This window comes from Embiotoca jacksoni, unplaced genomic scaffold, assembly GCF_022577435.1.
Source record: "Embiotoca jacksoni isolate LCO1_2020_lvr unplaced genomic scaffold, fEmbJac1.0.p SCAF_9, whole genome shotgun sequence".
In the NCBI taxonomy this organism is placed as follows: domain Eukaryota; kingdom Metazoa; phylum Chordata; class Actinopteri; family Embiotocidae; genus Embiotoca; species Embiotoca jacksoni.
Window position 1 is genome coordinate 14,516,440 of NW_027185447.1, and position 14,687 is coordinate 14,531,126.

General features: G+C 41.0%; 1 protein-coding gene across 2 annotated transcripts in view; it reads left to right on the forward strand.

Moving 5' to 3' along the window:
* The first annotated feature begins 265 nt into the window (after positions 1-265).
* Positions 266-14,687, forward strand: part of LOC138193098 (poly(rC)-binding protein 4-like) — a 36,161-nt gene continuing 21,739 nt past the window's right edge. The window contains exons 1-3 of one of the 2 annotated variants that reach the window (XM_069140907.1): positions 266-813; positions 13,099-13,288; positions 14,551-14,574. In XM_069140907.1, coding sequence (XP_068997008.1) covers positions 13,181-13,288; positions 14,551-14,574 — 132 coding nt within the window. In that variant the 5' untranslated portion in view covers positions 266-813; positions 13,099-13,180. The remainder of the gene's footprint in view (positions 814-13,098; positions 13,289-14,550; positions 14,575-14,687) is intronic. The other variant, XM_069140906.1, reaches the window with a different exon arrangement.

The following is a 14,687-nucleotide window of genomic DNA, read 5'->3' on the forward strand; positions in this document are numbered from 1 at the left end:
TTTATTAGATTTGGCTCAAAATTTATATTAAACACACATATCATATTGATCTATAGCACAGCGTTAGACTTAAGCCTGTGACAATTTATCAAAGGCAGTCTGACCTCTTATGTGAATTTATGTATACATGTAGCCTATACATTATAATCAATGATGTTTTATTAATGAAAAAATGAAAAAAAAAAAAAAATACGATGACGCATTGTTCAGGCACAGTTGGCTGAAACTTTTCCCTAGACCGTTCATTTCTCCACGAAAATCCTCACTATGACTGAGATAACGTATATTGCTTCAAATTTTCCGAACACTGAGACTGATTCAGCAACTATAATTTCCCCGGTCTTGCCACGATTTCAGACCGCGCAGAGGCTCAGTGATCCTGAATGAGTCAATCTGCGGTGCGACGCAGAGGGAGAAGCGCTGCTGCCCTCCCAGCAGAGGTCCTTTGGGGACAGAGAGGATCTCAACGCACCACACCGGCCGAGGCGGGGATGCAAAACACATTGGAGACTTGACGGCGGCTGAGCCACCGGATTTTTTACACTGAGAACACTCGGCTCTGTCCCACGAGCTTCCGCGGTTAACGGTGATCGGGGTGATCGGGGTGGTCGCCGCCTGCATCTCTCTGTGTGCGTCTCTCCCCTCCTCAGCGCACAGGCGCCCCTGCACTCCAGTCTGCTGACACACCGGGAGGACAGTCCGCACTACGCCTCCGTGTGATTGGACTCTATGTGGATACACAGCCCGGTCAGCACTGATCCATGGGGTTAGTTTAGTGGCAACTGCAGCCTGCAACCTTTTACATGAAAACAGGTAAGTGACTTACAGGGGTTTTGTTTTTTTTCGGAAAGGCACATTTTTGGACAGCATGTTCCCAATTATACAACTTGAAACAGCTCTTTCTTATCGCTATCGACACTTAGTGTAGCCTATTATTAGTCGAATTACACGAAATGGAGAGCCATATCTTTTGAATTAAAAGCCAACAAACTCGTCTTAACGAGCAATTACCAAATTAAAACCACAACCAGGCATTTTAACTGTATATTTATTTCTGTCCCTCTGAATTTAAGTCCCTTGAATGTGTTTTTTGCTACCTGGACGCACTCATATGAGAACAGTGTAGGATTAAAAACCATTTGTGTGCGCAGCTGAATTAATGAAGCCATAAAGTGACTGTTATTTTGGTTGTTTTGTTTTTTTAAACCTAGCATATGGCAGGAAGTCTCCAGATGAGCAGGGGACAGCAGTAAGACCGAGGAGACAATTGGCCTCTTGTGTGGGGACGGTTTTATGATAATGAAAGTGGAGCCCGTTGGCCAGGCCAGTCCTGAACACAAAGATCATTCTCAACAAGTCCCGTACTGTGGGCGCCTCCTCGGTGCTGAGGCAGCGAGTGTGTGACAACACCATTATTCATTAAGATGCCTAATTGCACACTGGATGGAAACGCGGTCTTAATAAGCTGACCCAATTGAAAACCAAAAGTTTATTATTATTATTATTATTATTATTATTATTATTATTATTGTTATTATTATTTTACCATTACATTTAAGACTCTGTGGTCACATTTGATAACAGTTCAGATGGAGAAGAATACTACACTCTTTAACAGTTTCCACATATTTATAGTTAAGAGTTGGGCAACATATCGATATTGTATCATATCGTAGTACGACTGTAGATATCTTCTTACATTTTGGATATCATGGTATCGTGATATGCCATGAGTGTTGTCATCTGGTTTTAAAAGCTTTATTACAGTAAAGTGATGTATTTTTCGGAATGTTCCATCACTTTATAGTTGTTATTTACCTTCACGTCTACTTTATGTATGTCATTGTGTAACTATTTTGTGAAAGCACCAATAGTCATGACTACATTATTACAGCAATGTTGATATCAATATATTTAGTCAAACTATATTGTGATATATTGCATTTAGTCCATGTCTCCCAGCCCTATTTGTAGTTAGTTTTTCTTCTAGGCACAATTTGCAGCCCATAAACACCACTCATGTTCAGAATTACTTTCATTAAGCAGCGTTAAGCACATTAATTAACCATACTGTTGAGCTTCAATACAAATTTGTCTTGATATTTCAGATGAAATGAACATTTCTCCTCCAGTTTTATTTACATTTTGCATGTTTTGACCTGAATTTGTCCATTTTAGCAGCACAACATGGCTCACATGAAACTGAAGGGACTGATCTTCTTTCCAGTATTCGGTCCAAGACAATCAATAAAAAACATCTGAGTGTCGACCTGCTGATTGATTGATAGACATACTCATGAATCTTGCATGTGCATCTCCAGTATGTATCTGTGCAAACAAAAGCGCAGCAAATGACGACACAATTAGAGAACTGCACATCAGGGTGTAGCTGTTTGTGGCAGAATGCATTACATCGTGATGTAATGCATTGTGTGGCAGTTTTACTGAAAAAGTAGGAGAACATGATTCAGATTAATCTTCCAGAGCACATAACAGAGATCAATAAGGAATAGAAATTTCTTCTGCGAGTGTGTGTGGTGAAGGGGGCGTCTGCTCGAGTCCAAATACACTATTTATTCCTGGAAATGGAATAGGGCATACATTGTGGCTGATGTGAGAGGCACACACATCTTTTAGAGAGGCTCCAGGGGGAACAAAGTCAGGCCATCATGTATTGCTGATTCTCTGTCCAGATGCAATTCCTTAATGCACTCTGAGAGTCAGAGATCTAATAAGAAGTGGAAGAACATCTTCAATAATGAAAACCCACCTGCATCGCTGCTACAGAGAGGGCTGGGGCAGAGAGGCTTCATAAATAACAGAAGCCAGACCTGACACGTGCTGCTCCAACGTCTGGGAACTGCCAATAATCCCCCTCATCTAGTAAGATGCTGGTCTTGCAGAGTGACGTGTGTGTGTGTGTGTGTGGGGGGGGGGGGGGGGGGGGGGGGGGGGGGGGGAAGCAATGCCTGAAACAACAGGCACAATGCTTCGTTTTAGTTCGCAGTCATCAAGTAAATGCAGCCCAGCGCAGCAACTTCACTCTATTAAACAGTTCTGCTGTAAGACACCATGGATATAAAGACGCCTTTTACTGACGTGGAGAATAAAAGAATGATTTATCCACAAAGATCCCGGGTCTTTCCACTGCCTAAAAACCTTATGCTGATGTTTATTTTATTCAAATTATTTCATAAGTCAATATGCTGTCAAATTTGCTTTAATTTAAATTATACTTAAATTCTGTAATAAAGTGTCATACTTTTGGAAGAATCAGTATCATCATCTCTACTCTGCTGTTATTTTAGATGTTGTTGTCACAAGAGCATTGTTGTTATACATATTAATTTCCTCTCCAATACTCGAGATTAATCCCCTGTAGCAGTTAACCTGCATTTGAGTAATTAACCTGTGCTTGTCGCATTCTAATAACTACAGACTCTTGAGGCACAACTCCCCACTTTCTCTGGCTTCGCGGCTACATTTTTGCTTTGTGTTCTTTATCCTGATGTTGTACCACGAGGCAGGCGACGTTGTACAGGACAGCACGAAACAAAATCCTGTGAATACATGTTGATTTGAAATCGGGCAGCTTCCTTGTAGATAAACAGTGTCTATTGCTTGGCTTGTGACCTTCTTATGCTGCTATGAAGAGACCCTTTCTTCTGAAACACGATGTGACCCTCGCTGCTGCTGCTCTTAACACGGACCCAGTGGCTGACGGAGCTGCGGGCTGTCCCTGCTATGAAAAGATAGCACTGTGTCGAGCTCCAAAGATTGACCCAGCTGGCCTCGTGACTCTCCTGTTGTGTCTCGCAAAGAGTCTCATGAGCGTGATTTATTTAGTCAAGAAGTTATCCTCAAAGAGCAGCTTTCATGCTGTCTGTACTGTAACAGAGACTTGAGAAATAACGATAGGTGTATGCTAAGCACACCACTCCACCGAGTAAGTCCTGTATATCAAGCCAATAAGCTAAAAGACTGCCTTCGTGACAGTAATCCGCTTTGCGCCACAGTATACTAAATGGAGGTTTTCTTTCAATTGGCCATCTGCATCTGTGTGTTTTTTTGTGTTGAAACCGAGAAGGAGAGAAGCTTTTTTATCCCCCTTCAGCTGCCGAGTGCCTGAAATATTTAACAGGGACTGCACTATTTTTGGGTTTGTGCTCAGTTTGTTGTGGAGCTTATGTAATCTGTAGTTTCAGCTCAACGTGCATGGCAGTGTTTTATACCAAATAACACACCATCGACTCTGCTAACTTAAGCGTAGTGATACTGTAAATGGTGTAATTTTTCAGCCAAACTGTACACACCACTATAAAGGAGATTGTGCAGTTGAGATTTGCAATGTAAATGGAGCCAGACCTCCTGCGCCATCTGTGCACTCATGAATTGAATTGCCATGTTTCATATGTACATCAAGGAAGCTAGGACTGGTCCACATCGTGTCAGGTTTCTTGTTTCTTGGAGATATTGATCAACTCGTCTCTCTTCCTTCCAACTGCCTCCATCTCTCCTTCTGTCTTTCTTTCTCAATTTGTCTCCTCTCCACTGTCCTCCCTCTCCTCTCCTCTCCTCTCCTCTCCTCTCCTCTCCTCTCCTCTCCTCTCCTCTCCTCTCCTCTCCTCTCCTCTGAGGTGTCAGATTCTCTGACTCATGCCCTGGTGTGGAGGATGGGAGGAAAGTGGGGATGAAAGAGAAGAGAGAGAAGTCATTTTGTAGATAGAGAGAGTGACCTTCATCCAGTAAGAGGGATGGGATAAAAGCTGGAGTTAATACCCTGCCAAAGTGTATTCTCCACTATGCCAAAAAACCATTCAGAATGATATATGGTCCTAATAGAAGCTCTCTGATAATAAGAGCCATGCCATTGTGAAGCAAGGCAAGGCAAATGATCAGAAAATTCCAGTGCTGCATCCAGAGGGATAAACACTCTGGAGAAGTCCAAACATATAATCAAATGAAAACAGCACTGCAGCATGTGACATACAAAAGCAATTGAAGATTTTCATATGAAACCGTTTTTCTATTTCCAGATTAGTTTGTGACTGAAAGCTAAATGCCGTCGTACAGTACATAGGCTTGGGCCGCGCTGTCCCCATGCTAACTAATGCCAGCGTGAACACAGGCTCAGACAGTGTCACTGTGTCTGGAGCCCGCAGCCGCTTGGGAGATAACAATTGACAGCCCAGAAAAGCGGCCCTGTAAGGTTCATTATCGGTATGTTTGTGTTGTTTTATCCCTGCTGGCAATAATGAGAAGGAGGAAGAGACTCGGGTTTAACTAATGAGGAGATCTTTGTGAAAACAACTACATCAAAACCTGATCAATGGATGTTTCTTGCAGAGGCGCCATGCTCTTTCAAAGGTACACATGTATTAATAGTCACTGAGTGAGAACCCACCTAAATACTGCTCCATCCTGACTGTCATACAAATTGATGGCTTAGTATAGACAGCCTTAGTAGTGCGTCAATTACGCTGCTATTCATCAGCGGCAGGATTCACCTGTAAATATGCAGATTCTGCCACCAAAGGTGATCTGTACCTTGTAGACATTTTGACATGAATGGAAGTGATACGAAGAAACCCTGACAGTATTGATTGATGCCACTGTGACATACGGCAGACTTTACAAATGCAGCTATTTCTAATGTCAATAATTCATGTAAACTGTAGCTCGTGAATGATGAGTGTTATAATAGTGAGAAATAAAATGCTCTCGAGTCTAGATAAAAGACACTTGGTTCTGTGGGAGGTATTATAATTTTTTTTTTTTTATTTTTTTTTTTTAATATCAGATCCTCATTTAGTAACCATCCTGACAGTGCTCCTATTTTGTCATGCCAGCCAGAAAACCCACACTGCTTATAAGGCACGTTGATTTGTCACAGGACTTTGAAAACCAAAGTTTGATTGTCTTAGCAGATTTGTTTGTATAATCTGCATTAAATCTTGTACTTTTAAAACACCACATATCATGGATTAAAAACGCACTGCCGTGTGTGTGTGTGTGTGGGGGGGGGGGGGGGGTAATCTTATCAGCGTCAGCCCACATTTAGACGCAGTGGCTGCAGAGAACTGTTGGCCTCGTCTCTGCTGCAGGAGAAGCCAAGCTGGCTCCAGGAGCAGCAGGCAGCTCGGGGGTCTGATAACCCTCTCTGGGGCCTTGTGGTTGACAGGCGACTCGCACTGCAGGCTGACACGGCTATGCTTTAACACCAGATGAAGCCAGGGGCTGATAGGAGAGGCCAGTCCCCTCTGTGCCGAGGGCTGACCCCTCCCATTATATGTGACAGAGCTGAGATAGACACGCTGAGAGATGAAACACTGCTCTTTAATTTCAAGCCTCTCCTGTTTCACAGCAAAAGCGCTCTCTTTCTTTCTCTCATCTCGATAAGGAGATCGTGTAAGTGCGGCTATGAGATAGAGAATCCTTTTCATACTCAAATCAAGTGGTTGTAGGTCTTATAGTTGTAATCTTTGCCTGTCAAAATGTCATGTATATATATATATATGTATCTACATTATTAAGCTACTGTACTGTATATTTTGAAAGGGATACAACACATATTTTCTCCATCAGGTTCTTATTATTAGCAAAGAAGTCCTTCACGAACACACAATTTTCTGCCAAGGTTAGACCAGCTTTGGTTCTTTCCCATGTGACATTTTTTATATTTGGGCTTTTTTCTCTGCTCTTCTTGGTAGATTAAAGAGGTTGATGTCACATTTTCTCCCACCAATCAGGATTTAGGAACATTTGAATAAAAACTGGAAGAGAGTCGAAGGGTTTGCTTAAGGTTGCCAGCTCTGTCAATCAAATCTGATCAAACCACAGTCACCATGATGAGGCAGAATTTTAAACATTAAAGGTGTTTTTCTTCTTAACTACAGCTAATAGAGAATTTGAGAGTGATCATATGATGTAGATTCTTCCTCTGACAGGAGGTTTAAAGTATACTTTCTTTGCAATAAGATTCTTTATATTGTACATGCAGTCTTCTTTCATCTATGTTCATAACACTCTGCAGCACAGCTCACAGAATTACTGATGAATCCCAATATGACCTGTGGCTGTGATGTAGTTAAAGCTAATTCAAACATACAGTCTCTCTTTGAATATTTCATTCACAAGGAATTGAGTTCATTTAATCAAGAAGCCTCTGCATGAAGTTTAAATTCTGCTGTGAACGAGTGGTGTGTTCGTCCTCCACCATCCACTATTCAGAGCTGCTACATACACTCGCGTATGCAGTCTATAGTAATAGACATATTAGTCATAGACACATATGTGCCCTTGTTTGTATGCTGCACACATGTTTGTTCCCTGAGCCTCTGATTTAAGTTTGGAAGAGGAGTCTAGAGGATTTTTTTTTTTTTTTCCCCCTCTTGTAATTTTTCATCATTGTTCGAGTGGATGACGTTCTCATTGTGTCATCCCATGTCCTCGAACAGCAGTAGTCTGAGTTTGTTCATGACAGATTGATGCACAATGTCTTCCTGTGGAACTTCTCGGCAGATCAAAGCCTCTCCGCTTTTGTGTTTCCACTGGACACTTTCTGTGTGTGTGTGTGTGTGTGTGTGTGTGTGTGTGTGTGTGTGTGTGCGTGCGTGCGTGCGTGCGTGTGTGTGTGTGTGAATTGTTGGCTCCTTTCATCCCAGCAGCTGTATGTGGGTTTGTTTGAGTCTTGTTTTGGTGCCCACAGACCTATGAATGTCGCCGTCTGTATGTGTGTTGGGGGAGGGGGGCGCTTGTGTGAGCATGTATGTGGATGGTCTCTCACCTCTTGCCCCCACCGTGCGCGTGTACTCACATTGACACCTTCTCACTTGCTGCTCTATATGTGCCCACCCGGGGGGACACCCTGTCCTCTCCGCCTCTGTGTGTTTAGCGTATGGACACTCAATACCGCAGACCCCCTGTATGTACTGTATGCGGAGGGGAACCCTGTTTCTTGTTCGTTCACCATGGAGACCAGACGTGTCCTCTTACCTTACTCATTTCCTATAAGCCAGCCCCGAGCCGTCTGCTCGCCGGTCATATGAGGGACATGGTTGTCTCAGAACAGGTGTCCAGTCCTCTAGACAAGCGGGCTGTACAGCATCCTTTTCATCTCGACAGTCTCTCTGGAGTGGAGGCTCCTGAAAATATGGCAGGGAAAAAAACAACAACAATTGCTGGCGGCTGTCAAGGGATGTATGCCGGTTGCTTTTATCCGTGACATCTTTGATGTATAGTTTGCGGAAGATTGACAAAAAAACTCCTGGATTCTTGCCACATTTAACTTTCAGGATCATTTAAAATTTTGGTAATTGATCGGTTGTTATTTTTGTAATGTGTAATGATGTCATTTATCCTATCTGTAATTACAACATTACACAAACCAGTCAAGCATATTTTTGTATCTGTTAGATACATGCTGTCACATGTTATACACTGATGAGCCAGAACATTTAAAACACTTATAGGAGAAGTAAAACATACAACAGCGCAGCAGGAAGTCCTCACTTCATGATGATTATAATGTTCAGCTGTTATCCAGTCTGATTGAAAGAAGTGTTCATTTATTTAAATGATCGTTTTGGAGACTTTGGATTGTACTAAATGGTTTTCTTAACATCTTGTCTAGCCAATTTATTCAAATAGTCGGAACAAAACATTAGGAGCCCCCTGACAATGTAACCGTTCCCAGTTCAACAGCAACACAAATTACAGTTTCCAAAATGACTCTTTCAATCAGATTTTATAACAGCTGAATATTATAATCCTCATGAAGGGAGGATTTATTGCAGGGCTGTTGTGCTATACTTAATGCTTCACCTGTCAGTGGTTTTAATGTTGTGGTGGATTGGTGTACACTGTGGCATTCACGCAGTTGTTATATGTATAACATGAATAGATCATTGCAGGGAGTATGATAATGTCTCATAGAAACGTTTTGATAACTTCAATTTATAAATAGTTGTCACGATTGTTATTCCACATGTGAAATGTGAAAATGTGAAAGAAAAATGCCTAACCCAGTTTCCCAGAATCCATTGTGGTATTTCATTTACTGTCAAACTGTATTTGACACAGCAAAGAAAAGGTGGAACCGGCAAATTTCAAAAGAGTGATTGTCAATACAGCTGGCGATTATTCTTTTTTTGATCGACTGATTAATTAATTGTTTCAGCTTTAATACAGAATACAGGTACACCGTATAATTGTATTATTTACAACAGGTGAAAGTACCATGTATCACATGGAAGTTACAGAGGAAAACAATATGGTGCCAGTTAAGATGTAGAGGTTTGCAAACATGGGTGATAACAAGCATGTGACCCTTTTTGCAGTGTGTATTTTATAATATGAAACAGAACATTTAGTTGGTAAAGGAGACTCTGCTTGGATTCTCATGTCCTCGTGGAGTGGCAATCCGTTGTTGTTTTTTTGACTGCCTCCAGACTTGTGAGTACAATGGTTTAATTCACAAGAACGTTGGATTTAATTAGATTGGGCTTAATTCAAAGCAGAGACAGTCATAATAGAGGTGGTGGTCTTGAACTTGGACGTTGCTAATCGAGTTCCACAGTGCACACCCGCTTCATTTCTGAGGTCTGGAAAAAGGATTGAAGGTGGTGCTTTGAGCTAAAAGCCGATCAGCACGCCAGCATGCTTACAAAGACAATACTAACATGCTGATTTGAAGCAGATGTCATGTTTCCCGGACTATGGACTTACTTGAGGTGTTACCTCGAAATAAATTGGTTGAAATTTAATTTACAACTTGCTTTACAATTTTCCAATGATGGGCAAAATTTGCTAATTGCAAATCTAAGACCAAAATTTCAACAACTCAGAATTGTCCTTATAATACAGTTTAAACCTCGATATTTTCTTCTAAATTGCCGACTGAAGACTCTTATGGCCATTTGTTTTTGTGCCAGTCATTTGGTTTCACAAAGTCATGCTTAATTTAGTACATATAAAGATGAACACGAGCAGTGAGTCACACCTTAAAGCTCCTGCATGCTGTATTCAGTCAGGCATGGAAAGCCCAAGGTTATAAAGTCAGTGACAGAAGAGCAGGACAGCGAATGGTCTCTCGGCCTCTCTCTCCTGGTCTGACTGCATTTTGGCAGCCTGGTGCTACAGTCTGTACTTTGCTAATTCTCTGTTGTGAGTTATCAGGTTTAATTTAGAACAGAGGGGCTCTGTTCATCCTGGAACGCTGCTGCTTGGGATTCTGGAAATGAGGAGTTCAGAGGCTCACCGCCCTCACACAGACACAGAGCACATGCCTTGTTATCAACCCACAGAATTGTACATAATGATCCTTCCAACCATTAACTCCTAATGCAATAAAGTGCTAACATTTTAGCCATGCCCTTCAGTGCCTAAACGTAATGAAGTTAGCCCACGGGTTGCACAAATGTGCTTTGTGAAAACACACGTGTTCAGGATGCATCGATCAAGCTTAAAATCATGATTACTTGGCCTTACATCTGTAGCTAACGGCGAGTAAAATGCTCCAGCTTTTGTTTATCTTCGGGCAGCTCTAAGGGCTTTGCTTGATATTTGTGGAAATGGTATGGAAATAAGCTTCTAACTGATAGTTTTGTAAGTCAATCCAATGAGCATCATTTTTTATTTTTTTTTATTTTTTTTTTTAAAGCAGAGGAAGTTTGATTTAATGCAATATAATCCTGCAAAATGACACTCTGCTTCACTTACTGCCACATTTTGACCGGCATGTCAGACGATGGCATGGCCACGTTGGGAATATAAAACTCAGAGACAGTCAAGGTCTGTGATATCTTAAGAAGGATGCGTGCGAGCATTTAAACGTGTCTTTGCAAGCATCTGGTGCATAAATAAATCAGCCAAGGAGCGATGGCCTAGCGCAAGTAAAAGCAATAAACCTGCCTACAACTAGTCTCTCAGGAATTGGATCTCATCTAAAATAACACCCATTTATTAAACATGATCTCCTCTCATAGCTCACCAAATCTACAGACAGAATGCAGATTTATAAAAACACACACAAATATCAGCAGGATTGCAGCAATAGGCTGGTATATAGTAGCACTGTAGGCTGTTTGGAATGCATCTGGCAGACAAACAAACAGCCTTGATGAATCAAAGAAGAAGGAGAATTTGTTACTGAATACGAGTGGTTAACATCAACCATGGCGATAAAAGATTCCATAGACAGGTTTGGATTTCATTAAAATCAAATGCATTTTAATATTCTGTTGAAAGGAGAGGTGATGGTACATACATGGCTCTATTAACTGATTATTCAGTGAGATACATTTAAGTCATTCGTGATGGCAATTTCAGTCGGACCACCGCTTATCCTCTTATCCAATGAAATACTGTGACAGCATTTTTTTTTTACAGACATTCATGGTTCCCAGATGCCGTATCTGAATTGTTAAAATACTGCACGTGACAATACTGTACGAAAAAACAAATGACATTCCAGCCGGCTCTCATTCCCAGAGCGTCAAATACCACTGGTTTGTCAAAGCTGTCGGTGTCAGAGAAATATGCACAGGGTGCCATTTGGTGTCTGCACTGTGACTCCCCGGGTTCAGTTACACGTGATGGAGTAGAAAGAGCGCATGGGGGAGAGGTCGGGATGGTTGGATGGAACAACTACAGGACTTTTACCCAAGAAACTGGTATAAAAGTCTGCGTGGAAGCAAAAATCAACCTGGATTTCTTTTAAGTAAGTTACTTACATAACATTACGTATTTAGTTAAGTTTTGGTGCCAAAACCAAATCCATGTCAAATTTAATCCAAACTATGATCTTTCCCTAAACCTCACCATGAGGTTTTTGGTGCCTAAACCTGAGCACCAAAGAAACGAAGATGCCGATAAGCCGTGACACAACGTCAGTCTTTGACGCACTGATGAAAGCAGGTTGGACATTCCCATCAGCCTCAGCTGTATTTTAGTTAGCGCTAATGCATTAAATGCCGTATTCTGCTAATTATCACCCTCTCATTAATCCTTCTATATGCACTCACCCTGTCCACGCTGACAAATGTAAGCAAATATAAATCAAGAGGAAACATGAATGATTCCATGAACTAATTATATACATCATGCTGAGATTGAGAGCAGCCAGGTGTCTCGCACATTAATCACCATGCTGTGCGTCACATAACTGACATGCACGAAGCTGCTGCCAAACCGTCGTTATGCGATCAGTACCGATACTTCTCATTTGCCGTCTCCGTTTAAATTCTGCTCCGTCTACCTATACAAGTGTCTTTTTTTTTTCTCCATCTGACCATGATGGAGCAGATAAAATCAGATCCCCAAAAGAAGCTCCAAACATTTTCCATTTTATGGAAACTGTTACGAATTGAATTTGATTAACTTTGCATGAATCTCACGCCAGAGGAAAGACCTTTTTTTTTTTTTTTTTCCATCCAATTTAAAAAAAATCACTCTGCTTGCTGTGAGAGAAACTGCTTGTCAGGTAATGAAGACATAGATAGCGTGTTATTCATCGATGGCCACCCACAGTCTGTCAGGATCCCAACGCTCTGATGAGATGCAACGTCGCTGACACTGCTGGTGCTTCAGGTCAATATCCTGCACACACAATGGTGTTCATTATGACTTTGTTATGAGCATCTCCATCAATATTACATCGACTTAAACTCATGAAGAAGTTCCTTGCTGAGATACTTACAATTATAGAGCGCTGCCTGAAAGTCCTTTGACGTTATAAATGTGTTTGATTTCAGCTTTGATTTGTCTTCTATTCATCTGAACGTTTTGATCTCTCAGAATTAGCATTCAGCCAACAATGCAGTTAGACACAGTACAAGCATGCAATTTCCGAGAAATGAAGTACAACACAGCCATTAGTTTTAATAGTGCCACATAATGTTCAGTGAATGATGACACCGAATTAATGCTACTTGTCATGAATTTTTAATGGTTGTGTGGGTGCATCCCTGAGCTACATCTTGTGTGCAAACAATGGTGTATGTGTAAGGATATGAAGCACATTTGTGGTAGGAAACAAGTGTTATATATTTATGCGAAAGGATTACCAATTCTATTATTCTATCTTGTGTTCTCTCTCAGAGCAGCACTGAAGGACCCCGGAGAGCCAGAGAACGAGTGCTGGCCTTCACTTGACTGTGTGACCAGCGAATGAGCCTTGTTCATGCGTCTCCCTGCGTGCCACTCCCACATCACCATGAACTGTGAGCAGGACTTTGGCGACGGGGGCTTGGGAGTGACCCTCACACTACGACTGCTCATGCATGGAAAGGTTGTTTATGAATGAATGCATGCATGCTTGTGTGCGCACCGCATTTTTAAGCTCAAGATTTGTCACAGCATCATAAATTGTGAACCTGATTCATCAGCCTATTCTCGTTCGTCAGATACTGCTGTTTTGTCAAAGCCGTTGCTTCAGAGAGATGCACACAAGGTTCCTCTCGGCGTCGGCAGCACCGGTAGAAGGAGCACTCATATGCTTTACTTAAACTTAAAGTAAGCAATGCCACAATCAAAAAAATACTCAATTACAAGTAAAAAGTCCTGTATTCAAAATTTGACAGAAGTACTGTCAGCAAAATATACTTAAAGCATCAAAAGTAAAAGTACTCATTATGCAAAATAGCCAAGTTTTGTTATATTCATCATATATAAATAACAAAAATATCACTTCATTGAGCAGCATTTTAATGTTGTCATGGTGGAGCTAATCTTATTACATGATACTGTTGACGTGTCTAATCTCTGTATATTAATGCATATAAAGCAACTGATCATATATTTTAGGTATAAAATATTGTAACTAGGGAAATAAATTAGTCAAATAAATGTAGTGGAGTAGAAAGTACAATATTTCCCTTTGTAATGTAGTTGAGTGGAAGTATAAAGTAGAATCAAATCAAAATACTTAAGCCAAGCACAAGTACCTCTAAATTGTGCTTAAGTATTGTACTTGAGTAAATGTACTTAGTTACTTTCCACCGCTGGTCTGCACTGTGATGAGCAGGGTTGAAGAGGAAGTAGAAGTACCACAGTCGGCCTGTGGAGGCTGGAAGTAACACAAGACTTTCAGCCGAGAAATCGGCATTAGAGTCCGTGAGAAAGCAAACGTCAATACGGATTTCTTTTAAGTAACGCGAGTAAGTTACTTATGTAATGTATTCAACTTTTGTATCGTATGTAAGGTAACTTATGTGACGTACATAACACTACTTGAATATAATTGCTCATTTGAACCCAAACCTAGTAGTTTTCGTGCGTAAGCTTAACCAAATTTCGACCGTATCACATTTAACCCAAACCACGATCTTCTTCTACACTTAAACATAGTTTTGGATGCCTAAACCGGAGGCACCTTGTACGTATGTCTGAGACGCCAGCGGGCTGTAACTAAACAGCAGTATTTGACGCCCTGGGATGAAAACAGGCTGGATTCATAGAATTAAAGAATAAGGGAAAGTTACTGTGAGGATTATATGTTTCTGCTTTTCTTCGATTTTATGTAAGTAATTACCTTTATCTCTTTGTATTCAGGAGGTTGGCAGCATCATAGGAAAGGTGAGAATGACTATTTTTCTTCCATTTCAGAAAATACTGCATATATAAGAGGTATTAATCTTCAAAAAAACCAAATTAGGTCAATGTTTTAAAATGTTATACCTGGGTATAAT